Source organism: Phacochoerus africanus, chromosome 11, assembly GCF_016906955.1.
Source record: "Phacochoerus africanus isolate WHEZ1 chromosome 11, ROS_Pafr_v1, whole genome shotgun sequence".
Classification (NCBI taxonomy): Eukaryota; Metazoa; Chordata; class Mammalia; order Artiodactyla; family Suidae; genus Phacochoerus; species Phacochoerus africanus.
In genome coordinates this window covers 18,047,036-18,073,966 of record NC_062554.1, presented here as the reverse complement: position 1 = coordinate 18,073,966, position 26,931 = coordinate 18,047,036, and the positions used below count along the sequence as shown (strand labels likewise).

The following is a 26,931-nucleotide window of genomic DNA, read 5'->3' as shown; positions in this document are numbered from 1 at the left end:
CAATTACCCATGCGTGTATACATTCTTTTTTTCTCACATTATACATTCTCTTTTTCTCACATTATGTATTCCATCATAATTGACTCGACAGAGTTCCCAGTGCTCCACAGCAGGATCCCATTGCTAATCCATCCCGAAGGCAATATTCTGCATTTATTTACCCCAAGCTCCCAGTCCCTCCCACTCCCTCCCCTTCCCCCTTGGCAAGGAACCTTTCCACAGAAAAGAAAATCATGGACTTGGAGAATAGACTTGAGATTATATCATTTTAAGAGGGATGTGACTTTGGTGTCTGGAGTTTGGGATTCTTTCCTTGCTTTACCACTGACTGGCTTCTGACTTAGGCACTCACTCCCCCTTTTGCACCAGCTAGCTATAAAGGGAGAACAGCTTGAAAACACTTGAGAGAAAAGCACAGCTGTCAGGAAGTACAGCTTTTATGAATGAAGATCTTGCTAAAATAAACAGAAGCCATTTCTATTTTTTAGTATTATAAGACTACTAGCAAATTTCTTGAAAAAAAATAAATTCATACACTTAAACCACTCAGCCGTACGAAGTGTTTTACACAGTGACCTTAAAAATACATTGCTTTTTTGTGTGTTTAAATTTGAAATGCTTGTTTATTTGTTTCTATACTGTGACATAGAACACAGACCGGATACCTATGTTGAAATAACCACTAAGGGCAATTTTATCTTCTTTCTTGCTTAATTTATTTTACTATATACTAAGCAGTTTTTGTGCTTGGTTCAGAGGATGCAAATGCGAAAAAGAGCCGGCTCCCTTCCCCAATGGAGATTTCTGACATTGTGTTTGAGAAGAATGGCATAAAATATGTAATCATGCAGTTTTTGTTTTAAATGCAATTGTCGCAAGTATTGTAATCAAGAAGCACAGGTGCTAAAGGAGCGTTTAAGGGAGGATGACATCTGTGCTGGAAGGGGGCGGGGCAGTGTCCAGGGAATGCTTTCTTGAAAGGTAACATCTGGGCTGAGCTCTGGAATACAGGGAAGACTCTAGAATTTCTGAATAGAGAAGGCTTTGGGGTGGCAATCTCCCAGGAAGTAAGGTCTACCGGTAGACTTTTTGGAGCTGACTTGTTTCATAGTAAGCACACTCTTTTTAGATTGTGTTGTGTGTTTTCTTGAAATGGCTTTCAGGAGGTGGTATCTTTTTTTGTCTTTATTTTTTAATTGAAGTATAGTTGATTTACATGGTTGTATTAGTTTCAGGTGTACAGCAAAGTGATTCAGTTATACATATATATAAATCTATTCTTTTCAGATTCTTTTCCATTGTAGGTTTCAAGATAACGAATATAGTTTCCTGTGCTTTACAGTAAGCCTTTGTTGGGTATCTGTTTTTCTTTATAACAGTGTGTTTATGTTAATCCCAAACTTCTAATTTATCCTCTTCCCTTTTTCCTTCTGATAACCATAAGTTTATTTTCTATGCCTGTGAGTTTGTAGCTGTTCTGTAAATAACTTCATTCATATCATTTTTTAGATTCCAAATATAAGTGATATCATATGGTATTTGTCTTTCTCTGTCTGACTTAATTCACTTAATATTATAATCTCTAGGTCCATTCATATTGCTCCAAATGGCATTTATTTCATTCACTTTTATGACCGAGTAATCTTGATGCACCCTGCGGAAGAGTGAATGGGAATGGATTATGTGGATGTGCAGAGAGGGGAAGAGAACATGACTAATGCCCACAAAGTAGGACTAAGTGCAGGTATTCAGGACTTGTGTAGTTGGAGGGTCAAGCAAGGGAGTGAGTCATGGGTGAGAGTGGTGAAGGCAGCAGAGGCCGGGTCACACAGGGCACGAGTAAGGACCATGCAAGCCACTTTATAGATTGTACTATCTGTAGGAATAAAGATTCTCAGAAAATGAAGCTTTATTGACAGTTGTCAAGCAGGGTAGAACCTGATTAGAGTCTCACTTTAGAGAAAAAAAAGAAGTCACTCAAGAATGAATTGGAGTAAGGGTAGTGCCAGAGGCCAGTTACAAAGCTGTTTCATAAGTTTTTATAGAAACATGGTGGTAGCTTAGACTAGGATGGTCACCATGGTGATTGAGAGAACTAGACAAAAGTGAAAGATATTGAGATAGAGTGTAACTGAAACACAGTAGAGTGTAACTGAATATGCCAGGTGGATCTGGAAAGCATCATAGAAGTGACATTAGTTTAATTGTGAAGGATGAGAACAAATTTCTTGCAGTACCACAGTTCATCATTTAGATTAAATTGTTAAAATATGTAAGTTATAAATGATTATTACCTTTTTATCAGTATTCCTTTCAGAAATGTCATATAACTAGTGTTCCCATTTCTCTAATAGTGCTACTACGTGTACTAGAATAGAATAAATATGCACTTCCTGAAAACCATTTGACAATTTTACCTTATTAATTCAGATTAATCCCTTCCCCATGAATAGCCACCCAAATCTAAGAATCCTACTGAGAACTGGATTTTAAAAAATTTTTTCTACTACCTATTAAATTCTCTATCCAAGTGAAATCTCTATAGCAATAGGGATGTATCCTTCCCTGTTAATTCATGTTTATTTTGCCTCATAAGATTTACGATTAAATTTATGTATTTTGGAAATAATTTTAGAACCTGAAATATTTTAAATAGTCTTGGTTCTCTCTTATTTTGAAAGATAATTGTGCTTAATCTAGAGATTGCCTAGGCTGAGGTTTTTAGATGTAGAAGAATATTCATTTGCTAGCATGTGTAACACTTCTCATCTTTGCCGTCACAGGAATTCACTGTATATACTTTTCAAATCAAGAGAAATTGTATCTAATACTTTGTACCATTTTGTGATTATTTAACACGTTACTTGTGGCTGCTGAAGGGCTTTTGCTACCCAGTCATCCTTTAGCAAGCACTTAGCTCTTCTTTTGTAATTGATATTTTCATTTCTCATATGCATAGAGTGCTTGAAGGAAATTTTTATCTGGAAAAAAAAATCTTCAGAGTGTTTTAGTGTGGTACAATTTATTTAGCAATTTATCTTTGCTCTCTATTTTTTATTAAACAATTCAAGCCAAGAATTTTAGTTTAAAGTCCCTGCTTTAAAATGGGATTACATGAAATCATGCATGTGAAACTTTCAAAATTGTAAAACACTAGAGAATTGAAAGAATCTTTCATTCAATTAAAAAAAAACTAAAAATAAAATGAATAAATAGCAACAACAAAAACTAGTGATCGTTCTATGGAGGCAGTGCCAGGTCAAAGAGAGGTCAAGATCTATCTCATCTGGGCATTGCTCTGTGCACCATCTGCCATGTTAAATCACAATGATAAGTAGGATGTGTACTTGGGCACCACTAATTCTTGTTTTGCCAGACTTTCATGTCATCTTATGGTCATTACCATTGACCAATTACAGTTGATCAAATTGAATTATCTTTAATTAGTAGGTCTGTCTCATCATACAGTGGTCTGTCCTCAGACTTGGAAAGCCAAATGTCATTTTTGAAAGAAAAAAAAAAATAGGGGGGTGCTAGGGAAACAGGAGGCTAGAATTATTTTATGTGTATTAAAGGAAAAGTATAATTTCAGTCATCTTGTAATAAGTGTAATGAAAATTTGCTATGGTCTTTCAGATCTTTGGAGGAAGGCAATGCTAGTTAAGCAATGTATGATATTTATTTTTTCTATATAGAAATGACATGCTGAGATTATTAAAACAGAAGTTCTATTGTCCTTGGGATGGGAAAAAATAGCCCATTCCAAATAACTTATTCTTAACAGATTTAGGTCCCTCTGAAGATTTATAATATCTTTGAGTAGTGCCCAGCCAGGAAATTTTCTTCTTGCTGCAAGCTGCACACACCATTACAAAATTATAATGAACTCACAATGACTTACTCTTGCACAGATTGATTCTTATACTTGAGAGACAAATGGATGACAAGAGGGCATGTATTCCCTGAAGATGCCAATGGGTCTTTGAGCAATGAAATCTGCCTGAAAAACTAGAGAAGCATATATGGTTAGATAAGATTGCAGAGAGACAAACTTATCATTTTCTGACATTCTCATTTGGGGGGGTGGTATTGCCATCTCACATCAAATCCTACTGTATAGCCATGTATCATGGTGACACCAGATAAAAAATGGAGTTCTCGAGGGCCTTATTTGACCCAGAAGTTCATTCAGCCATTATCCCTTGATTTAGCCTTACAAGGGGTGGGGGTCGAGGGGAGAGAGAGAGGGAGGGAGGGAGGGAGAGACAGAGAGAAGAGAGAAAGTAAGAAAAAGAAAGGGAGACAATTTTCTGCCCCCTTTCCCACTGAGTATCACATGATGATTTGTTTGTCTCAGTTTTACTGTTTGTAGGTATTGGTATTGATCCCTTGTTTCTCTTTCAGAAAAAAATACTATTAATGCCACTGTTATATCTATCCAACTGTTCAAGTCTTCATGTTGTGGCAAATTTCCTTAATGTCTCAAAATCAGCACTAAAACTAACCTTAAAAAATAGTTTATGTTTGGGAAGCATTACTGAATCAAATATTATTTTCAAAAAAAAAGTGTTAGTCAACCTCTTCATTCCTCTACTCTTTCCTTCTATAATACATCCACACAACCATCCATTTATCCACCCAAAAATGTTTTCATCATAACCATGCTGTGTGCTGGGCAAGCAGTGTGCTAGGCTCTTGGGGAAAAAAATAGCCAACAACAGACCTGAGTCTGCCCTTTGAATATACATGTATGGGTCATTATTATTCAGCAAAGGTATTTTGAATGCATGCTGTGCCAACAGTGTACTTATATCAACCCCTAGTGCAGAATTTGGAAAAGGTCTCTTTTGTGCTGATACATAAAAGAAGATCCTGGGCCTTCCTCTCAGGATTTTTACACATAGCAGTGATTTATCCAGGGTGACATGGTGTTGAAACCATGGCTTCTGAAACATGGACCTTGCCAGTGCAGTCAGATATGAGGTCTACATTGCCTCTAGCACCTGGTTAGTTCACTGAGAAGGTGGGTCTGATGGCCCCTGATGACCTATAGATAAAATAATTATATCATGGGATTATGTCATCTTTATTAGGTGCTTGCATCCATGCCAGTTTGCTTCCCAATCAAACCACAATTATTCCCTTAGAGATATGTGATAAAAATAAGCATTTTAGCAATAGATAGAGAAAGTTTCAAACAGAATAAAAATTCTAAGTGCTGTAGTAATTAGCCTTTGCCTTTACCAAAAATACTGTATGGCTTCTGCAATCATACTAAAAATTTAAAACAGGCATGTCCTCTTTGGAAGGCAAATGCTTTAAATTGGATAGATTTCACTAGTTTTTCAGTGAAAGAATTTGAAAATTCTGCCTTTGGAAACCAATGTACTGCATGGCAGAACTGGATGTGTCTTTCACTTTAAAATGCAGGCTCTCTCTGTGGTGAATATTTGTTGTGGTGAAGTATTTGAAAGGAAATCCTCAGAATAATTTGAGGTAAGGAAAAAAACCCTGTGTTAAAATAAGCCAACCCATCAGTTTTGAACTTTGAAAATTGCCTTATTTTGAATCAGAAAGAATTAATAATCATTCATAGCATAAAGAACATATGTTTGGATTATAATATATAAGCATGTTCTAAAACAAACTTCCACATTTTAAAGGACTCGGGTATAATGCTGCGATTGCAGTGCTTTTTCTAAATTAATCAATGTTCTTTAGAGTTACTATTGATACTGTTATATAGTTACCTCGTGACTTGGTCTGTGCTTTGGCAAATCTCTCTCAAAATAAGGGATTTCTATAAATGTTGCAAAGTCTTTCACAGATTAAACTTTCCCATCATTTTACCTTGCTTATGCTATATTGTTTCAGCCTCGATACATGCTTTCTGGAAAGAAGAGTCCTGCTAGTCTGATAAGAAGCTCTCTTTCCTGAGGTCTGTATTTCGTGTGGGGATCAGCGAGGAGAGGGAAAAGCCAGGATGCCAAATTGCAAAGAGTGTGCTTTACGGTGGGGCTCCATCCAAAAAGGGTTTGTAATACAGTGTACAGTCTTGTAGCCCAGCTGTGTGGAGCATTGATTGCTTCTGCCTAGAGCAGGGATCCTGTCAAGTTGCTCTGTGAGTTGAGTCATCTATTGACAAAGAGCTACCAGCCCGCAGATAATGCTGTGCGGAGCGGCTCCCCGCTGCTCCCACTGCTCCCACGATGCCCTGCTTATAGCAGCTGTCAAAGATACTGAGGGATCCACGGGAGGAAAAAAAAAAGACTTTTACAACTGCCTGGAAGAAAGGGGTGTGAGGGAGGAGACATTCCTGTGCAGAGCTGACCACAGGCAAGAGTAGGCATCAGTGCAGTATGAATGCATACCTCACCAAGCAACACAGCTGCAGCCGGGGGTCCGATGGGATGGACGCCGGCAGGAGCGCACCCACACTCATCAGGGACGCCCACTGCGCTTGTGGCTGGCAGAGGAGCCCTCAGGGGCTCGGGTACAATTCTCAGACTCTGCCCCCCTCGGGACCTGGAGGCCCAGCTTCACACAGGACCAGGCTGGTCACTTTGTGGGACAATGTGCGGAAAAGCCCCCACAAGACGGGCGCCAAGGGCAAAGGGACTTGTGGGGAGCGTTGCGCCTGCCCACATGGCTGGTTCAGCCCAGCACAGGTGAGCCTTTTCCTTGTGACTTTCCCTTGAGCGTGGGAAGAAACTGAGAGCAAGTTGGGGAAGATGAGCCTGGTTTGGAAACTTTGATGAGTCCTCCTTGCTGCCTGGGTACAGGTAACCGGTAAATGTGAATGGTAAAGGGCAGGCCAAGAAATCCTGTAATTTTCATAGGTGTTGGTGGGCTCACACCTCTGGGTGGCCTGTGAAAGTCAAGGGGTGCTGTGCTCCGTTTCTGTCAGTGACTCTTCCCCAAGTTCAACTGCTCTAGTCCTCAGATGATTTTACTCTTCTGCATCCTAGTCTTTTAGCAGCACTTTTACTTCTAATCATTGTTCACTTTTTCTATTCTGCCTAGCCTAGGTGTGTGTTTGGTTTTATTTTTAAGGAAGAAAGAGAAAATGAACTTGAAGCAGATACTTTCCATCTCTTTCAAGATAAAAGAACATTTATTTCCTCAGCTATAGAAAGCAATGATTTGAAGTGTGCTATTTTAATTTTGCTCTTGTACTGTATACCTTTTCAGTAATGGGGAAGAAAATGTGTTTTACTAAATAATTCATTTTATAAACAAAAGGAATATAACTGGAAGCAAGCTACAGAATGAACACTCTGAATAGAATAATGAAATGTTTCATTTATTCACGGAAGCAATAAGGTTATTTATGTTGAAAAGTATAACTTGCATTCCCCTGTAACGCATTTCTGAAGCAGATGTGCAGAGTCCCTTAATTTGGTTCCTACCTTATTCTTGCCCCCACACTACTATCATTTTCCCAGAAATGAACTTGGCTCATTTTTTCCTGCCTCCATCCAGAAGAGGGAAAACAACTTCCTGTAAAAGCTGTAAAATATAAATAAAATGCACCTGTAACCATTGTTATAAATGCAACACTCTGACTATCCTTAAATATTCATTACAAATAGAGAATCTGTGCTTGCAGAAAAAAAAGGCTTTCTTGATTGTTAATATGACTTTAACGTAATTAAGAAGTGGATATTGGTCATGAGTAAAATGTTATGATTTTCTACTGAGAGGTGTAGAGAACATTTAAGTTTTAATATTCATTTGTTTAAGTACTTGTGAGAATATAATACATTACTAGATCTTAGTGATACAGTTACATGGCCTTATACATGTTTTTGATGCATTAACATCATACATCTCAGCATCTTGATTTAAATCAAGACTATATTGTCATTTTGGAATTAAACTAGTTCAGCTTGAAAAGGAAACTGATGTTTGGAAACTTCAATTTTTTTTTAAATTAACATGATTTCCAAACTGAATAAACAGTCTTGACAATTGTGAAGTCTCCGTATATTCTTTAAAAAATACATGTATTTAAATGTCTTTAACGTATTTCTGCACCGATGATGTTAAATTCTAAGACTTACATAGGCAAAGACAAATGCATTTTATGGTTCTTGCACAGTGCAGAATATGTAAATTTGCTCTATTGTTACAATTCTTTATATCCAAGGTGTAATGAACTTTTCATAATTACTCAAACCAAAATTTCTAATGCTATATTGTAAGAACTGTGCTGTAAAAAATCTTGGTACATTTCTCATCAATCAAGGAAAACTTTTCCCTTCCTTGGCTTTTAACAAAGTCAGCCTCCTACTTGCTTTAAATTTATAGCCGTTTAATGCCTTAAAGATTGAAATAGAATCAGCACTGATAATTACAGGTCCAGTGACATATGAGAAGGCAATAAAATGAGGCAGTGACCACCTCCCATTATTCTTAGCATACACATTTCTATACATTTTCTCTTGTAGTCACATGTACTTTGTTATTTGCTGAGAACAGTTATTCCCAAATAATGAACAAACAGTACCCTATATTGTAGGGTCTTCAATGTTGTGGCACTTTTATTACCTACCACTTTTACCATCTCAGTCCTAAAAATGTGTTACATTATACTAAATTGATCAATCTCTCTTTATTCCATTCTCGTGCCCTTTCAGAGATATTATACTGAACAATTTTAATGTGTCTGTATAGGCACATGTGAATATATTATAGTATGTATATATCTCTAAAATACCTAACTAGTTACATATATTATCATATTTTCATATATATGTAATTATATATGTATGTGTATATACATGCATATATATATATAAAAATTAGATTTCTATATTATTCTTTTCTCAGTACTAACTGTTCTTACAATATTTTACTCTCTCGGTGTATTTCCTTTACTCCTGGTAGGTACTCAGAAATGCTGCTGTGTATATGTATACATTGTAGCTGTATTCATTTATGTATGCATCTGTAAAACATACCTAGTATTTGAAACATACAGATGTATATACATAACTATGTGCCCATATACTTGGTCACAGAAATAAGAACGTGGACGTGTATGTGAATATGTGTCCATTAAAACTAGGTCTGTTTTGAGAATTTTTAGATACTATTTTTACCCCTTAAATTAACTGGAGATATCCTCTGAAATATAGTAAAATAAAGGCTAGATACTGGTGATAGTAAACGTTAGCATCCTCGATAAGGCAGAAGGAAGGAAAGTGCATTTTTTAGAGGCGCCTAGGGACCTACATGTGGTACAGAACATGCCTGAGGGCTATTAAGTGTCTGGGAGCTGGGATCCTGCCCTTGGAGATGGTTGCTGAATTACGTGGACATCAGCAGTGTGATTTCCGGCTGCTCTAATACAGGGCCGTGGCAATGACTTGCGTTCCTCCCAAGGCTCTTTGCCAAAGTCCTGTTATTTGGGGTGCTCTGTACTAACAGGACTTTGTCGTTATGTTATTCTTCAGCAGGAATAATTTAAAAAAAAAAAAAACAGCTTCTGTCCCTTCTCAAATAAGTTTTCCTTCCATTTGGAGCTGTAGAATTAATATAACCATAATCATAGGTAAGAAAATGGAAAATTATAGTGTCCAGAAGTGAGTTCTAGAATACACATCTAAGAGAATAGCATCAGCCTTGGGAAAAAAAAAAATATGTTCATTGCTGCTTATGTGGCATTTTTCCTCAGTGCAGACTGATCTGGGAGGCAACACAGAGTGAAGACTTGGAGACCAGGTTTCTATGCATTTGTTCTTGATGCATTCGTTCATTCATTCATTCTTGATTGTTTATTCAGCTGTCATTTCCTGATTTCCTGAGTGCCTACTATGGGCCACTCTGTCAGGCCCCGTGGATACAATAGTAAACAAAGTAGATACCACCCCTACCATTATGGCCTATAATGATATACAGTACTTAGCAAAGATATCATTATATATACAGAATTATAGCATCGTAAATCAAAATTTTGGAAGTTAAAGTTCCATGGAGTACAGCAAATTCCATAGTAAATGTATATTCAGGTTACAGAGGGACTGCAAAGGAGTAAGGGAAAAAAGACAGTTTTTTAAAGAAAAGATACTGTATCTCTTTCTGCTTGGATTTCCTGTTTTGTAAAATTCGGATAAAAATAGTACTTAACTCATAGGATTATGGTGAGGAATGATTAACATAATACATGCAAAGCACTTAGCACAGTGCTTCCATATAGAAATCCATAAATATTTGCGGAATGAATGAATAATAAATCTGTAAATTGATTTATTTGATGAATAATAAATCTATAAGTGGGCTACTGTTAGCCTAGTTCTTAATTCATTGTAACTGTTTTTCTGGGAATAGTAGTGAGGTGAATCACTGAAGACTTCCATAGAGTTAGTGACACCAGCTGATCTGAATTAAATCTTGAAAAAAAAAATGTGTATTTTATTAAGTGGGCAAAGAGAGAGATGCTTCGGGGGCAAAAATAACAAAAACGGACATACATGTAACACCCTGTGTCTGTGTGGAACTGTGCCTAGTTCTCTCTGCCCATGGAGAGATGAGCAGGAGATGGGTTCCGGGGAGTCTGATGGGGCTTGGTGAGGACTCTGCTGAGGCAGCAGCAAGGAGCCACCGCAGGATCTGAGGACTCTGGTACTCTCTCTATGTTAGGCTTCATGGTCAGGGAACCCTTGTAGGGCTCAGTTTCTCTATTTCTAGGAAAACTTGTTTCCCTCACTGTATCTCTGTATCTCTTCCAAAACTAGTATTCTGTGGCTCTGTCACCTGACATCCATTAATTCATGAGAAGCCCTTTGGAAAGGATTTATGCTTTAGAGCCAGACAATCCAAAGTTGGGCTTATTCGCTCTGGGTGACCTCACTTGATTAACCTCTTTAAGACTCATCTGTCCCCTCAGTGAAACTTAGAATGGTAAAAGTATGATACAGAAAAGCGTAGTAAGAACTGAAAATGCTCTTATGTAAGGAGCCTAGCATGGCACTCAGAACACTGGAATTGTTCAATTAAAAAAATGATATTTATGATTACTAGCAATATCCAGATTGGTTTTTTTTTTTTAAACCGGAAGCACTTGTTATGCATCAAATTAATTATCAGTATTGTGGTCCTTCATTAGAATGTCTCATCTGTCCACCGAATTTTCTGATGTCTCATTTATCATAATGACGGTTAGGCTAGGCAACTATCCAGAAACACTTGGCACAGTACCACACCATGATGGGGTGACATTTTGTCCTTCAGGGTTCTCAGAGGTTTACAATGTTATACACTAAGGGGAAAATCATGTAAAACAGAATGGTATTGATAAGCTAGCATTTTCATAAGCTCGTATTCAGAGGTGGGTGATGTTAGGTTTTGCAGAACAACTGTATCTGTAGTATCGAGCAAAGTCTGTAACGCTCCTCTAACAGTCCCTTTCCAGTTCCTCCAGAAATCACAGTTTGCAGCACCTTGGGTGCAGAGGACTTTGTCATCCAAAAAAGTAGGGTTTCCCTAGGCTGAAATCTCGGGCTCAGCTTATGCCCAGTCAGAAAGCTCTGACAGTTTGTTTAACTCTGTAGCTGCTTCTGCTGATTCCCTCCATAGAGAGTCTCTCACTAAGAAGACTTGCCAGTCTCTGGAAAACACCAGCAGCCTCCAGGCAAGGAAAACATAAAGAGAATAAGAGGTATCACAGGAGAGTGTGATCACAGATCTATTCCTTGATAGATCTGAAGCCAGTAGGTTAACACTCCTGGCATGTCTGTTTCTGGATGCTGACATCAGCAGAGCATTCTTTCCAGGGCAGGGCATGAGAGACAGAATACAGAGGGTGAAAAAGAAAAGGGCAAAGGTGACATGTTTATTGCATCCCACAATCCCCACAATGTGTGAAGCACTGTGCCAGAGTCTTTGCATTAATTGTTTCTTGGAATTCTTCCAACGCTAGAAGAATGGTATGCTAATTCCCATTTTTCAGATGTGAAAATGGAGGCTAGGAGGAACTTGGTCCGGAGGGCACAGCTGATAAGGGCAGAGCTAGTTTTAAATAGAGGTCTATCTGACTCCCTTCGCCTTTCCACTTCATCTATGGAGAGGGCTGTTGCAAGTACACTGGCAGGCAGAATACCCTCAGAGACTTCTTTAACAGAAAATTTCCTCCAGGAACTGGAATGTTGTACATGGTTGAAGGGACTGAAACTTCCTAGTGGAATCCCAGATTTCCCCCACTTTACTCCATTTTCTGGTCTCAGGAACACTGAGTTGGTTGAGCTCACAAAGAATTTTTGCTCTCTGATCAAGGTTAAGAACTATGCTGATCGGAAGCAGTGGAATAGATTCCAGAGTGAGCTACTTTCTCTTAGAAAGACCACATAGTCTGTGATTATTTGCCAATTCAATTTAATCTTGCAACATTTATGCTAAGGAGTTGGGAACCATGTATTGCAAACATTAGTACAAAATAAAGTCCATGTAGAGATTGTCAAGTTTAAGAGCATCATCTCACATAGCTGAATGAATATGAATCTCGTAGTCTACCTACCTATGTATTATTGTGCATTATGCATTATGTATTAAAGGGAAAATCACCTGTCTCCCTTTAATACCACCATCTCCATTGTCCATCCTCTTCATTTTTTTTGATATTATTTGATCTGTTAAAAATGTAGCATCATCTGATTTTATTCTCCTTTCTCCACTTTACTTTCCTTCCTTTATTTTCCCAAAGCCTACACATGTTTTATAATTATGTCAGAGCTGGATGGGAATTTAGAGGTCACCCGCTGTATTTTCCAAAGGAGAACCTGAACCTATAAAAGTTAAAAAGACTTGCTCTAGATCATTCAGTCTGTGGCAGAAAGGACCGATGTCTTGGAACTCAGAATTCTTTTTACTGTTTCAGGCAGCCGTTCCTCTCTTAGCCCTTATGTGCTCATCCTCATGAAGTGTAATTACTGACAGAAAATTATTAAGCATGCAATATGTTGATACTACAGTGTTGGACATTATACAAATTATATAAACCTAATTTCGACTTTCTCATAATTGAAACCAGCAGTCCTTAAGGAGATAAGGAGAGAGATAAGCCCTTAAAAATCATTTTAGAAATGCTTGGAAGTACTTATATATTGATAATGATAATAGGGGATACTGGAAAATAGGAGAAGGGGGGTCAGGGAAGCTAAATGCACTATAATGTGCAGAGCAGCCCTACACAGTAAGGAATGACCCCATGGACTGCACAGTTTTTAACATTCCACTTTTATATGCATGAAGTTTATTTTTTTTTTCAGTTTATGATTTTCTAAGCCTAAAATCAAATTCAGTTTTATAAATAAACACAGAGTATCCTCTGCGAGGATTTAAAAATCATTTAATATTCTAGGAATGTAACACCTGTGTAAATTAAGGAATCATTGTACTTCTGTTAGACATTGTATCAAGAGTTGATTCCCATTTTGGAAAGTCCCTTGAAGGAAGATTGCTGCTCTTGGTATTTGTGTCATCAAAACACCTCTCCTGTTTCAGTTTGCATGTATAAATGGCACCTGCAAATGTATATTTGAAGAGATCTGAAGATCCTTTTAATAGACATAGAACCAAATCACAGTAGTAATACATGAAATGCAAATATTTCACCAAATTTCTTTTTCTTTCTTTCTTTCTTTCTTTCTTTCTTTCTTTCTTTCTTTCTTTCTTTCTTTCTTTCTTTCTTTCTTTCTTTCTTTTTCTTTCTTTCTTTTTCTTTCTTTCATCTTTCTATCTTTCTTTCTTTCTTTCTTTCTTTCTTTCTTTCTTTCTTTCTTTCTTTCTTTCTTCTTTCTTTCTTTCATCTTTCTATCTTTCTCTCTCTCTCTCTCTCTCTTTTTTTTTTTTTGTCTTTTTATGGCTGCACCCATAGCATGTGGAGGTTCCCAGGCTTGGGGCCGAATCAGAACTGTAGCCGCTGGCCTATGCCACAGCAGTGCCAGATCTGAGGCACGTCTGTGGCCTACACCATAGCTCACGGCAACGCCAGTTCCTTAACCCACTAAGCAAGGCCAGGGGTGGAGCCCGTTTCCTCATGGATACTGGTCAGGTTCGTTAACTACTGAGCCATGCCAGTAACCACCAAATTTCAATAATAAGGTTGTTTTAAAAAATACTTGTCATACCGTATATTTATTTTTAAAATGTGGTATCACAAAATAAGAAATCTATTTTGTGAAAATTATGTGAAATTACTTAGTTTTCTGTAGTTTGCAACATTGTTCTGGTATTGTTCCATAGGTCGTCTATACTCAATTTTCCTATAAGCTCTTAGGTGGCTGGGGTTTATTAATATCCATTTCCTATTCCTCATTTTTCTCAATGGGTAAAGATCCAAGATCTTTCAACATACTAGAAATCGAATGTATACCTTCACATGAGTGGAAATTCCAAATAGGGATAGAGATATGATAGATGATAGATGGGTAGATGGATAAATGGATGGATAGATAGATAAACTTCCTCACTGGCCTGACCTATATAAATTATAGGGAATTATTTTGACACTAAAGTTATAAGTAATGGCCAGTTTATTTGCAAAAATACGAATTTTTTACGTTCTCCACTTTAACTGTGAGCAATCTTGTTAGATTATATTTCAATGAATATTGCTCTCTTATTATATATAAATGATCCATTACTACTTCTTCCAACACTAAATTTTAGTCTAGGATCCATCATATGTCTGCCCTTTCACTTTTTCTGCACTTCTTGTAGGATATTGATATCTGGTCTCCTTTTTCCATTTAAATCTAAATTGATTAACTATAAGTAAGCTTTTGACTACTTTAATACATCATCTAGTATATTGGGCTCACATTTTGCCATATCGAAAACATATTTTAATACAAAGTACTTTCTTTGTATTTCTCCTTTTATTTCAGTTAAGGCATTATTCAAATATGTGTAGACAGTTGTATTATCCATGAATTTCATTTCAGATGGAGAAAGGAAGGTATTACAAAACACGTCTTCTCAAATGGAAAGGCTGAGTCCAGTAGAATTGAGAACGCTGGTTTAGATATTTGAAATTGTTATATGTATTGTTATATGTGTGTATTTAGCTTGCTTTCCAACTAGACCAGGAATCAGTAAAGTATAGCCCTACGGGTCAAGTCCAACTTGCTACCTGTTTCTGTATATTCCATGAGCTAAGAATTTTTTAAATAATTTTTTAATAGTTGATGAATATGAAAATAATGTTTTGTATATTTTTTTTGAAAAGAATTATATAAAATCCCAATGATATTATCTATAAAGAAAGCTTTATTGGATCACAGCCATGCTCACTTGTTTACGTATTGTCTACAACTACTTTGGCGTTGCATTTGCAAAGTAGTTGCAATACAGAGTGTAGGGCCAGAAAGTCCTAAACTATTTACTCTCTGGCTCTTGATACCAAAAGTGTGCCAACTTCTACATTAGACTCTCAGCTTTCTATTTCCTTCTGATGGAGTGTCCCATTTTGCATAACAAAGCCTATCTGCTGCTTAAAGATCTGGTTCGTGCACCCACCTCGTTAATCCTTTCCAGTCCATTTTAGCTCACAAAACTTCTACTAAACCTGGTGTCCTGCACAATTAGCATGTTACCTTGCTTATGGTTAGTCATTTCCTTCTTAGTCTCCTGGTTAGAGAGTAAAATATTCCTCATATGCCTAACTCACAGTGCCTGGCTGTCCAGTCCCCCCAATTTGTGACAATTTCTGTGGTATCACTATGAAGTTATGTATTTGGACCCAAATTTCTCAGCTGCTTTGGTGTCCATGGAGAGAAGAGGCTGTCTTCTCTAGCTTTATGTCCAACTGGTCACCATGTACAGTTTACCTATCACATTGTACCACAATGATGAGTAAGTGTCTGTCTGCTTCACTAAGCTGAATTCAATTAGAGCTCAATCTGTTTATTTGCCCTTGTTTCCTCAGTAACCCAGCGTGTAGCAATAGGTCAACCAAGTGTTGTTGATTTCTGAATATCAGCACAGAGCCTTGCATATAAACACACTTACATTTTGAATTCGATTTATAATTATTATTATTTACTCAAGTGCCTTAAGACCAAGAATGACATCTTCTATCCTTAAAGTAGCTCTATTTAATAATAAACAGATTGTAATAAAAAGTTGTTAGCATAGATTTATCGTTTTGCTTATTTGTCTTGTTTTTAGTTGGACTCAGATTCTTGTGCTTTTTGGTGGTGCTGTTGAAATATGGGAATCACTGTTCAGAAATTATGTTCTGCCTTCAAGTGGGTCACTTTGTTCAGTGATGGAAGGTACTGTACTGCACTTTGAGAGGACAATCGGAGCAAGAAAATCTGATTCTACACAGTTTCTTTGTCTAATTTAGAAGTCACTTGTTCTCCAGAAGGTTGAAATAATGTCATGAAATATTATTTTATAATTAGTTTCTGTACAGTCTATTGTAGACTGCATGACCTTTTTCTCCATCATTTTCATCATTAAATATAAGTGCTCAGAGTATAGTAATTGGAAACCACCACATTAAAAATCCATAATTGAAGACATTTGCACTTTTTTCAGATAGGCTATGCTATTTAGTTAGTGGTCAACATTGTTATAGTTCTGCAAAAAGTACTTTAAAAATGAATTAAATTATATGAATGATTCCTAGATTTATAGTACATTTAAGAATGACTAGCCAATATATCTGCCTCTGCCAAGCTGGGAAAATAATCTTAGAAAATGCATTTTGATTCTATTTGTATACTGATCATTCATTTCCTCTGGTATGTTTTATTTGTTCTCCATCACATGTATTATTGCACTTAACTGCAATATTTTAGTTTTCTTTTCAAAAGACTATTTTTTTAGAACACTTCTAGCAAAATTAGAGAACACGTCTAGCAATATATATATTTTTTAATTCTCTGTTTTCAACTTCAACTTACTTAAAAAATAAAAATACATGGGTAATCATAAATCCTCTTAGTTTAAAAATGAGTTTGTATACTGCTTTTAAAAATAATTTTATTACTTGGTAGAAATAATATAAACTTATGGTAAAATCTATTACAAGCTAAAGATACGTTTTAAAAATACTAAAATACCTTTAATTTCACCTAGAAGTTATCATAGTTAAGGTTTTATGCCTTTTTCATTATTTTAATTGTCTCTGCATATGTATCTTCAGAAAAAAATACATATATATAAATTTTATAATAGCAGGAGCTCACAGTTAAGTATATAAAACTATATTGCTTTTTAAAATTGATGTTTTATTATGGATATTTTTCTAAGTTAGTAAATATTTTTCTTGCTGACATAATTTTTAATGACTGCCACATATTACTGTTTCTACCAAAATTCATATTGTTGAACATTTAGGTTATATCAGTATTATTAATAATAATAGCATAAACAACATTAAATATTGTTGTGCATAAACCTTTGATCACTTTCTTAGGATATATTTTCAGAAAAGGAATCACTGAGTCAAGAGTGTCAATTTTTTAGGTTTATAACATTTATCTAGTCACCAGTCAATTTTTATTCAACATTGAATAATTGAACAGTTCCCACATGCCAAAACACTGTGTTAATCAATGGGGACATAATGGAAAACAAAAGAGATTGATTCTTACCCCATAGAGCTTAGAGTTAATTGCCAAATTGCCTCTAAAAGAACTTTTCAAACTTATAGTCCCCCCATTCCAAGAGCGTGTGAACATGTCTTTCCTCCTGTACTCGAGGTGGTTTTATCTTTACAAAAAGCATTTATAAATTTGGTAAGCTAAAAATTACATGTCATTGCTGTTTTGAGTGTGTGAACATGTCTTTCCTCCTGTACTCGAGGTGGTTTTATCTTTACAAAAAGCATTTATAAATTTAGTAAGCTAAAAATTACATGTCATTGCTGTTTTGATTTGTTTGCATTTGTTATGAAGATGAATACTTTTCCTGCATTTGCAGCCAATTATGATACTGTCATGGCATCTTCTATAATACGTAGCATAAAAAGAATGCCCGGTTGGTAATTTAATACATGTTTAATTGACGGGATGGATGACAGGAAGGATGGATGGATGGATAGATGGAAGGAAGGATATATAAATGGATGATTATTTCCTGTTTAAAAGTTCTGATGAGAGAAACTTCCATCAATCCTAAATATAGCAGAGTAGTTCTCAACCATCTTCATGAGTGATCTACACCCCTACTCTCCTGTCATTGTAACTCTTTTCCTTGTGCCTCTTCTCTGGAAGGAAAAGAGCTGAATGCTCTTTTTATTCACACTGGTGTAGGTGAGCAAGACTGAATTGAGTGACAGATGAAAAGGTAATTAGTACAACAGACAGAAGTAGACAGGCCACTTACTGTCAGTAGAGAATTTGCTGAGGAGTACAGTATGGACACTAAACTGACAAGAAGGGATCTTGAAGAGGAAAAGTGGTCTAACCAATCAGATGGGGAAGGGAAACATTCTGGAAATTTCCTGCCTATATTATGATATGTTTATATATGGATAAGAATGTTATGAAGTGTGTATATAGACATATTCAAAGATGAGTTGGGTCCATATGTCTTAAAATTCAAGTAGTCTGCCCTTGAAAGTCAAAACTATACTATCTTAGAATGATTGTAAGAAATTGTATCCTTTAAAACCACACCATTATTACATTGCTGATGCCAATATTTCGAATGAAACTTCTATAGGCAACAACTCTATGGATGCCTCTTATCAAAGCTAGGGACCTTCTGGCTATTCTTAAAAAAAATAAATGTGAAGCCAACCTATTGCCGGAGGCCAGCTCCAGCGGCCAGGGAGTGTACACTTTTTCCCCGATCGAAGATGGATGGCATCGGCGGAAATGTACATACGGAGACAGCTTCTTCATCCCTTCCTTCAGGGTACTGGACTGCTCAAACTTTATTGGCAACAGTGGTTGATGATACAGACAGTTTTTCACTACAGATTACAGTGTTAAAAGTACATGGGTTAACTATTACATGGGATAGCAGCTATGCATCCTGTTTTAAGATCTCTATCTTAACTAAACTTAGTGAGTACTTTGAAGAGGCCATAGACACAAGAATTTGGCATTCACAAACCTTGTTTGTAGACTGGTGCTTATCTTCAAAGCATTATGGCAGGGAGATAGTGTAAGTAAATATAAACCAACTTAACTAAACTAGCTATCACTTAAAAGCTTTTAAAATCAAAGACGAAACTCACAGCTAGGTTTTTTGGATAATGTATGTCTAACTTTTATGAACCTCATTAAGATCCTAACTCTAAAGTTTACTATATAACTAATTAATAGATAAACACTATGTTTTAACTAAGTTGGATTTAAATAGGGGAAAGTCCTTCAGGATGAAATTCTTATTATATTATTGCTGTAACTTTGTTAAATCACAAATTACCACAGGAAAATAAGTAAATAATCAGGAAAGACTGAGGAAAACTGAATAACGAAACAACAGGAAAGACTAGGTCACCCGAGATCAATCCATGTTCTCCAGCGCAAACATGGAAGTTGTTTTCCCAGGAAAGCCCCAATTCTTCCCCATCAACATCAACATGAGAGCTGTGGAACCTGAGGCCTGCCCTCCGCTTGTACTGTACAGGCAGGCTTTTTATCCTGACCAGAAGCCCACCTTCGGCATGTACCGTTCAGGTGAGCGCCCTTCCTTGGTTAGGAACCTGCCTTCAGGTTTTTCTGCCGTCAGGCAAAGTCCTTTTTTCGAGTCTCTGCATCTCCTCGGCTCCCCGCAAGTAATGTGAAGGCAGCTGTTTTCTAGTACAAGAGAAAACATCATTTTCAAAGGACTGAATGGAAGGGTGACCAAAAAAAAAAAAAAAAATTAGGTTAAGGATTGTAAGTAGATTAAGGATAAAAACTCTTGAGTTGATGAATGACCCCAACATAATTGGGAGCTCCTAGTAGGCTTGTGATTATTATTTTTCCAATAATTGAGTCAAAAACAGGTAGCAATTGATACTATGATTCCCCATCTCTTTCTGTGCAATTTACTCAGAACCTTCAGCCCATTTTTCAGTATGCTTCCTTTTTCCTACATTGCACTCCTCTCAATCCTGTGATATAATTCTTTCAGTTTACCATGCCAGAAAATCAAGAAATCATCACCAGTTCCATTACATTTCAATACCCAGGGCCCTCACTAATTAACTGATGAATAGTTGACACAGAAGTATATCTTAGTGTCTCAAATACATTCCCACTCTCAGTGCTTGAATATAGATGTGCATTATCATTCATAGAAGCTATTTGCAAGATCCAGTGGCCTCCCAGATGCCTTTCATCCATTCTAAGTGTTTTTGTTGCCAAATTTATCTAAACAGTTCTATTTCTGTCACCCACTGATTTAAATAATTTAGCAACTCCAAATCATTTAAAGTAGGGCTCACCTTAAGTGTACTCTAACTTCTGGTGAAGGCTAGTACGTCTGGAAATGTTTGTGTGCCCTAGGTTGGACTGAACATCCTAAGCAGTTGCTTATTATCATGACAGGATTTTTCAAAGCCCATGGGTTTTATATCTCCCAGAGGCAGGTAAAGTGTGCAGAGCATTTCTTAAATGTGTGTGATGATAAAATCACTTTTTCATGGATACATATTTACTGGTATCTCACGAAACACAATGTGCCAAACACTAGTTTACAAAATAAAACTTGTTTCCCTAGCAAAGCATTCCCAACCTGCATTTCCAAACTCCTTCTCCAGCTACTCAGAGCATTCTGGTCACACCCAACCATTCATTGTTCCCTGATTGGCCGAAGCCACCAGGCCTGCCAAATCTTTTCTCATGCCTCCCTCTATAATGGCTCTCTCTGTTTCTGTGTTTGATAAAAATTTCATTCATTATTCAAGGATCATCTCAAATGTTATCTTCTGTAAACTTTCCTGTCTCTGTGCTCCCACAGAATGTTGTACATACACCTGCTTTTCACTTAGCATTGTGATTGCTTTTGTGCCTCCTTCATCTGCCTCATTGAAAGCTTTGAGAGAACACAAGCCATGCTTTATTAATTGCTGCATCTTTAGGGTTAGGGTCGAGCCTGACATGTGTTTGAAGGATTGAAAGAATTGTGTCTTTAAAAATAGGTAAGAAGAAAATAGTGATGTGTTGGAAAGGTACTTCTTTATGTAATACTGCAATCAGATGCAGGGACCCTGTTTCTTTCTCTTTGAAAGCTTAGATAACCATTCCGATAAGTATTCAGAGGGATTTGGGGAATTGGAGCCACGAAGCTGACTCAGATTGGCTAAAACAGATGTGGTATCAAATTAAGAAAAAAATCATTTATTTCAGTGAACAATATAACTGTCAGATGAATTGAAACACTGATATTCATAAAATTCTTGTGTTCTTTTCATTCATAAAGATTTATTGATCATCTATTGTTGCCAAGACTTATTCTAGAAACTTGAAAACGTAGCAATAAACACAATAGGCAAGATTTGGAGCTTAAATGGAGAAACACATAAACTTAACAAGCAAACAAATAGGACTACAACTAAAAAATAAACCAAGTCAATGTGATATGGAGGATAGGTTGGTGGGAGTGGGGCTTTTTGGATAAGACAGCAAAGTAAGGGAAGGCCTTAATAAGGAGGAGACACTTGGGTTAATATTTAAAAGATGAAATGTGGAAAGGGGAAAATCTTACGACGATCTTCAGGTGATGTCACAAATAAAATAGTAGCATGTCCAAGGGCCCTAGGATAGGAAGAAGTTTGATGTGTTCCTGCAATAGGAGAAGGCTAGTGTGGAAAAGAGAGTGGGGAAGCAGGGCAGGAATTGAGGTTGGAGAGTGGGGTAAAGCCAAATCATGTGGATTTTGGAGACTCTTTGGAGTGAGTCTGAATTTTATTCAAAGTTTAACAAGAAGCCATTAGATAATTTCAAAGAAGACCATGACATGATCTAATATACATAGTGAGATGGGCTATGGGGAAGTGCTCATGACAGGGAGGAAACTCATTAGAATTCAACATTAGCAGTAAGACCCAGGGAGAGAGAATGACAGCATGACTCAGCAGCCGTGGTGGCGGAGATCCGCTGTATGAATGGAGGTTATATTTTGGATGCAAAGAAAAAAAACAGAATAAACAGTGTGGGTTTCTTTGAGGCAGAATATCATACAATTAGGCAGATAAGAAAAGTAAAAGAAGTCAAGGATAACTTCCAGGTATTGGCCCTTTTTCTTTGGGGTCAAACCATCTTCAGAACTTGTTAATTATTTGAACTCAAATGTTCAGACTCTTCCACTTAGTAAGGTCCTAGACTGATGGACAGATCTTGCCTTTTAACTTCCCTTTTTCTTTCCTTCCCTTCTTGACCCCATACCTCCTCCCAAACTTCTGGTTGATGCAGTTTTTCTTTAGAAAGGATGAGATAGTCATCAGTTCTGCTGGTCTGGATGTCCTTTCATTCCTTTAAGGTTGCTTTGCATGACTAACTTTTGATCTTATTAGGGAGATCATAATTTACTTCATGTTTAAGGTGGGAATTGGAAGGGTATCTTAATACAGTCCGCAGATATTGACCACAAGGCAGTAGATGATGACCCTTCCTTTCCCTCTTCAGCTCGGGCCTTGACCTCCTCTCTAATACTTTGATGAGAAAGATAATTGGAATATCTCATTTAATTCATTAGATGGTGGTGGATGTCATTTTTCCAGAAAGTCACCAAAAATAGTTTGGGTGAAAAACCAAGGAGGAAATAAAATAATCATTTGACCCTAATGCATCTGGTTGAAGCATATGGTCTCTTTGCCCCCTTTCATTTCTTACTTTTCAGTTGAACTATGAAATCATGAGCACAACCCTGGAATACCACGTTTTGGGTTGATTAGAAATCACCCCAAATATGAAGGAGAGATGATGTAGGAAATTGAAAACATTTAAAATGGAATCCTGTCTCAGGTTCTTAGCACTAAGCTACAAGTAACAAAACGGTACCACAAGCATGTGTACAGTGTTCAGAATGAATCCTTTATTTTAAGAGTTAATGCTGGTTACTTTGCTATTTTAAATTCCAAGAAGACACTTGGAAAACAAAAGTTTTTCTGAGCATTCCTCTTCCTTTAAGCTTCAGTTTGAGTTCAAGACAATAACGAGTGGATTGTATTTTTGAGAATAAACCTCAGCCAATGGGAACAGATATTTCCAGACCAATTGACTAAATTGATGTAGAAATTGATCATATTTTATAGTATCTCAAAGTGTCCTCTTATCATGAGATACCTGTAGCTATTATGGCAGCAACTCTACATAACATAATGTCCATTATCCCATCAGCCTAGGTGGTAGCCTAGGTCTCTTGTCTCTTTTATAGCCCTGGTGTAACTAAATTTACTGTATCGCAGACCCCATTACAGCACTGGCCTTGGCAGAGGGCATGAACAATCTCCTAAACAGTTCCTTGTTTCAGATCAGTCTGTGACTGCATATTGCAAGGGCCATGGTTTAATTCATACCTCAGCAGAAATCACACAGTGACAGGCTATGTTAAGTGATCTGTCTCTTCCAATTTGGACTCATGCTTGAATGTCATAAGTTGAAGGAGAGTGAGGGAGTGTGCTGCAGTGGAAAAATACAGAACTGGAAATCAGGAATCCTGGGTGCTAGTAGTTGGGCTACTCTGAACCCTTTGAATCACCCCAGCCAAGTCTCAAAAAGCTTAGATCTACCTGTCACCTGGAGGAAGTTACACTAGATTAAAAAAGAAGAAGAAAAATGAAAGAAAGACCACATGCTTAATACATTTGACTGTGTTGATTCATGATGGTTGTATAGACCATAGTGCTAAGAAAGCTGTGTTGGGCTCCCTCAGGGGAAAAAAACACGGTGAAAATTATTATAGTTATCCATGAGTTAGAAAAAAAGTGGCAGCCTAGGTCTCTTGTCTCTTTTACAGCCCTGGCATTCCATGTCACCATATGCTTCATGTGAATGGCATAATTATAATCTATTATAATAATAGCTACCATTTATAAAGCAATGTTTATATACTATTATCTTAATTTAACCTTCAAAATAATACAGGAGGGGAGGTCATCTCATCCCATTTTATAGATAAGCTGACTTTTAGAAGCAAAATAACTCGTCTTAGTTCATATCTCTAACAAGGACCAAGTTTATGGTTAGAACTCAGGTCTGACCCCAAAGGGTCACTCCTTTCATAGTTCTCTATTAATTCCTATGTAAGCCTACATTTGCTGCTGTTGACTTAATTCCTGAGACTCTATTGGACTGTTAAGCCTGGAGTTGTCAGAAAGCTAAGCTTAATTAGGTCACTTCACAGCTCAAAAAATAATGATTATGGATTTCCATGAATTTAATAGGTTTGAGAATGAAGAAGGAACAGTTTTTTCTTTGTCTTTTTTTAGGGCCGCACCCATGGCATATGGAGTTTGCCAGGCTAGGGGTCTAATCACAGATGTTGCTGCTGGCCTACTCCAGAGCAATAGCAACGCCAGATCCGAGCTGCGTCCACAACCTACACCAGATCGTAGCAACGCCAGATCCTTAACCCACTGAGCAAGGCCAGGGATCAAACCTGCAACCTCATGGTTCCTAGTTGAATTCATTTCCACTGCACCACAACGGGAACTCTGGAACAGTTTTTTAAAATAATTTATTTATACATATTCTAGAAGTTCTGCTTAATTTTTTTAACGTCTTCAGATTTCATAATTTTGTAATTAGAGTAAAGATTTTGATTTCTGGTATGAGGAAAGCTTTTTGCCTCCTTTGAAATTTGGAAGATATTTGAAGATGATTTAAGGATAACCCTCGTTCCCAAGCTCAGGGTGTGGTGTAGGGCTACTGCAACCATTCTGTCCAAGAGATGGATTTGTCACTTACCCAACACAATAGATGATACCCAGTAAGTCCTTAATAAATAATTGCTGAATAAAGAAAGAGGATATGGCATTCTAAAATTTCATCTCATTTCTACAATAGAGAACAAGAGAGAGTCTTCAAAAAGCTAACTCAAGTTATTCTTTTTTACTTATGCACAACAACTTGAAGATACAAACACATACTACTCCATAAATTAAAAACAGAGCGCTTGTTTGCAAGATGAGCCTGGACCAGAGTTAGGCAGGCAGCTGTGATTTTCAGTCCTGCTCCCTATGCACCAGAACTTGCCTCCTATCTGGTTACAGGGTGACATCATTAGATGAATCATGTGGCGCATTATCTTTCCTGAACTCTTTATGTCCTAGTCTGTTATGTAGGTGCTATTATGTGCATATCCTTTTTCTGGAGATGGTGGTGCAAGGAGGGAGAGAGAAGGTGGTATTAGACAGGAGATTAGTATCCTCCTTTTATTTTTTTCTGCAGAACATCTAGCTATTGCATGGTTGGTAAAATTTGGCTCATCTTTTAGACAATGTTTTTTAAATTAGGTGTGATTATTTCTGATGAGTTCTAGATTGTTCACATAATCATCTCTTCATTCCAGCAACAGCTGAGCTTGAGCGTATTCCTCTTACTGGAACTCTCCTTATGTGCTGCTTCCCCTACCCCCTACCCTGGGCCTTTATATTTTTAAATTGTGATTTCAGAGTAAAGTAGATTGGCCTTCTGTCTTACATTTCTTGGATTCTAAGGAAATTTGAAAATCAATAGTGAATCAAGGACTAAATCTACTCACCAGGCTCTTACCTGGATTATTGGCACAATCTTTAGACTGGCTTTTTGCCTCCAATGCACCACAAAATCCATCCATTTCAAGCTGCCAGAATATTTCTAATACCCCCTCCTCCCACAAAATGTCTTGTCATTGTCCTGCTTAAAATCCTTCAGTGGCCCCACACTGCTTACAGGATACAGTTCAAATTCCTTAGAGTGAAAGAGAAACCCCTTACCCACTTCCTGACCAACTTTCAACCTTAAAAACAGTTTCTCCTCCAATTCCCTTCCTAAGTACCTTACTCTCCTGGAAAAAAAAAAAAAAGTCACATTTTGAATACATTATGTACTTTGTTTCTAAATTTCATTCAAATTTCAAGTTTGAGGAGGCTCAGTAATTAGCACCTTTAATTTTTTTTTTTTAAGATTAAAACCATAGAAGATAGAAGTGCCAGATTCTGATAGAAATTTTTTAAAAATCAAATTTCTCACTGATAAAAGCTAGATTGGAGGAAGTGGCTATGGCAGGCAGTAAAATGGGTTTATCCAGATCCTCTGAACCTGATTTACCCCCATACCCCAAACTGCCAGCTGTTGCGGGGGCACAGCCTACCTTGCTAAGCTTAGCTTATGGCAGAAGGAGAATGCAAGGCTCCTGCAGCCTGGCCAGCTCCTCAGAGGAAGGAGTGAGCTGAGCATGCTGAGTTCCTGTTTGCAGCCTTACCCAGCATAAAAGTTCCTTCTCTTTGTGGGGATGGAGGAGATGCAGAGCATTACACTGGCAAAATCATTCCATGTGAAACCATTACTCTGAGCCTGGGAGATCCTCTCCTCCCTTGTCTCTCTCTGGAATTCTGGCTGCCCCTACATTCCTGGTCTCAATGATAGTTCTTTTTGTCTACAGCTTTTCTTGGTCTGCTTAGTCCCCATTCTCTCCTAGATGCTTAATGAGTTTAACCACGTTGTTTTCCATTACACTCCATAGGTACTCCTTTATAATATATATCAATTTGGCAACATGGTTACCTAGTCTGTGAAATCCTAAAGGACAGGAGCTGTATTATGCTTCACCAATACCTTAAGAACGAGTTTAGAACCTTGTGGGCACTTCCTAAACAGATGTTTTCTAAAAGACTTAAAAGGAAACTAAGTGAAAGTAACTTATTTTGATGACCCTCTACTCGATGCTAGGAACTGGAATGCAAATCTGTCCCTATTAACTCATCTACTCTGTACCATAACCCTGAGAGAATGAAGATATTACTCTTGTTTTGCAGATGAAGAGGGGAGTTTGTAG

The 26,931-nt window shown here is 37.2% G+C and overlaps 1 protein-coding gene across 6 annotated transcripts in view; it reads left to right on the top strand.

The window, feature by feature from the left end:
- Window positions 1-26,931, top strand: part of DLG2 (discs large MAGUK scaffold protein 2) — a 1,194,846-nt gene that overhangs the window by 382,407 nt on the left and 785,508 nt on the right. Inside the window, exon 1 of one of the 6 annotated variants that reach the window (XM_047753847.1) lies at window positions 6,260-6,668. The exons of 4 other annotated variants lie outside the window; for them this stretch is intronic. In XM_047753847.1, the coding sequence (XP_047609803.1) occupies window positions 6,360-6,668 (309 nt within the window). In that variant the 5' untranslated portion in view covers window positions 6,260-6,359. Of the gene's footprint in view, window positions 1-6,259; window positions 6,669-26,931 lie in introns of those variants that run through there. One more of the 6 variants, XM_047753848.1, reaches the window with a different exon arrangement.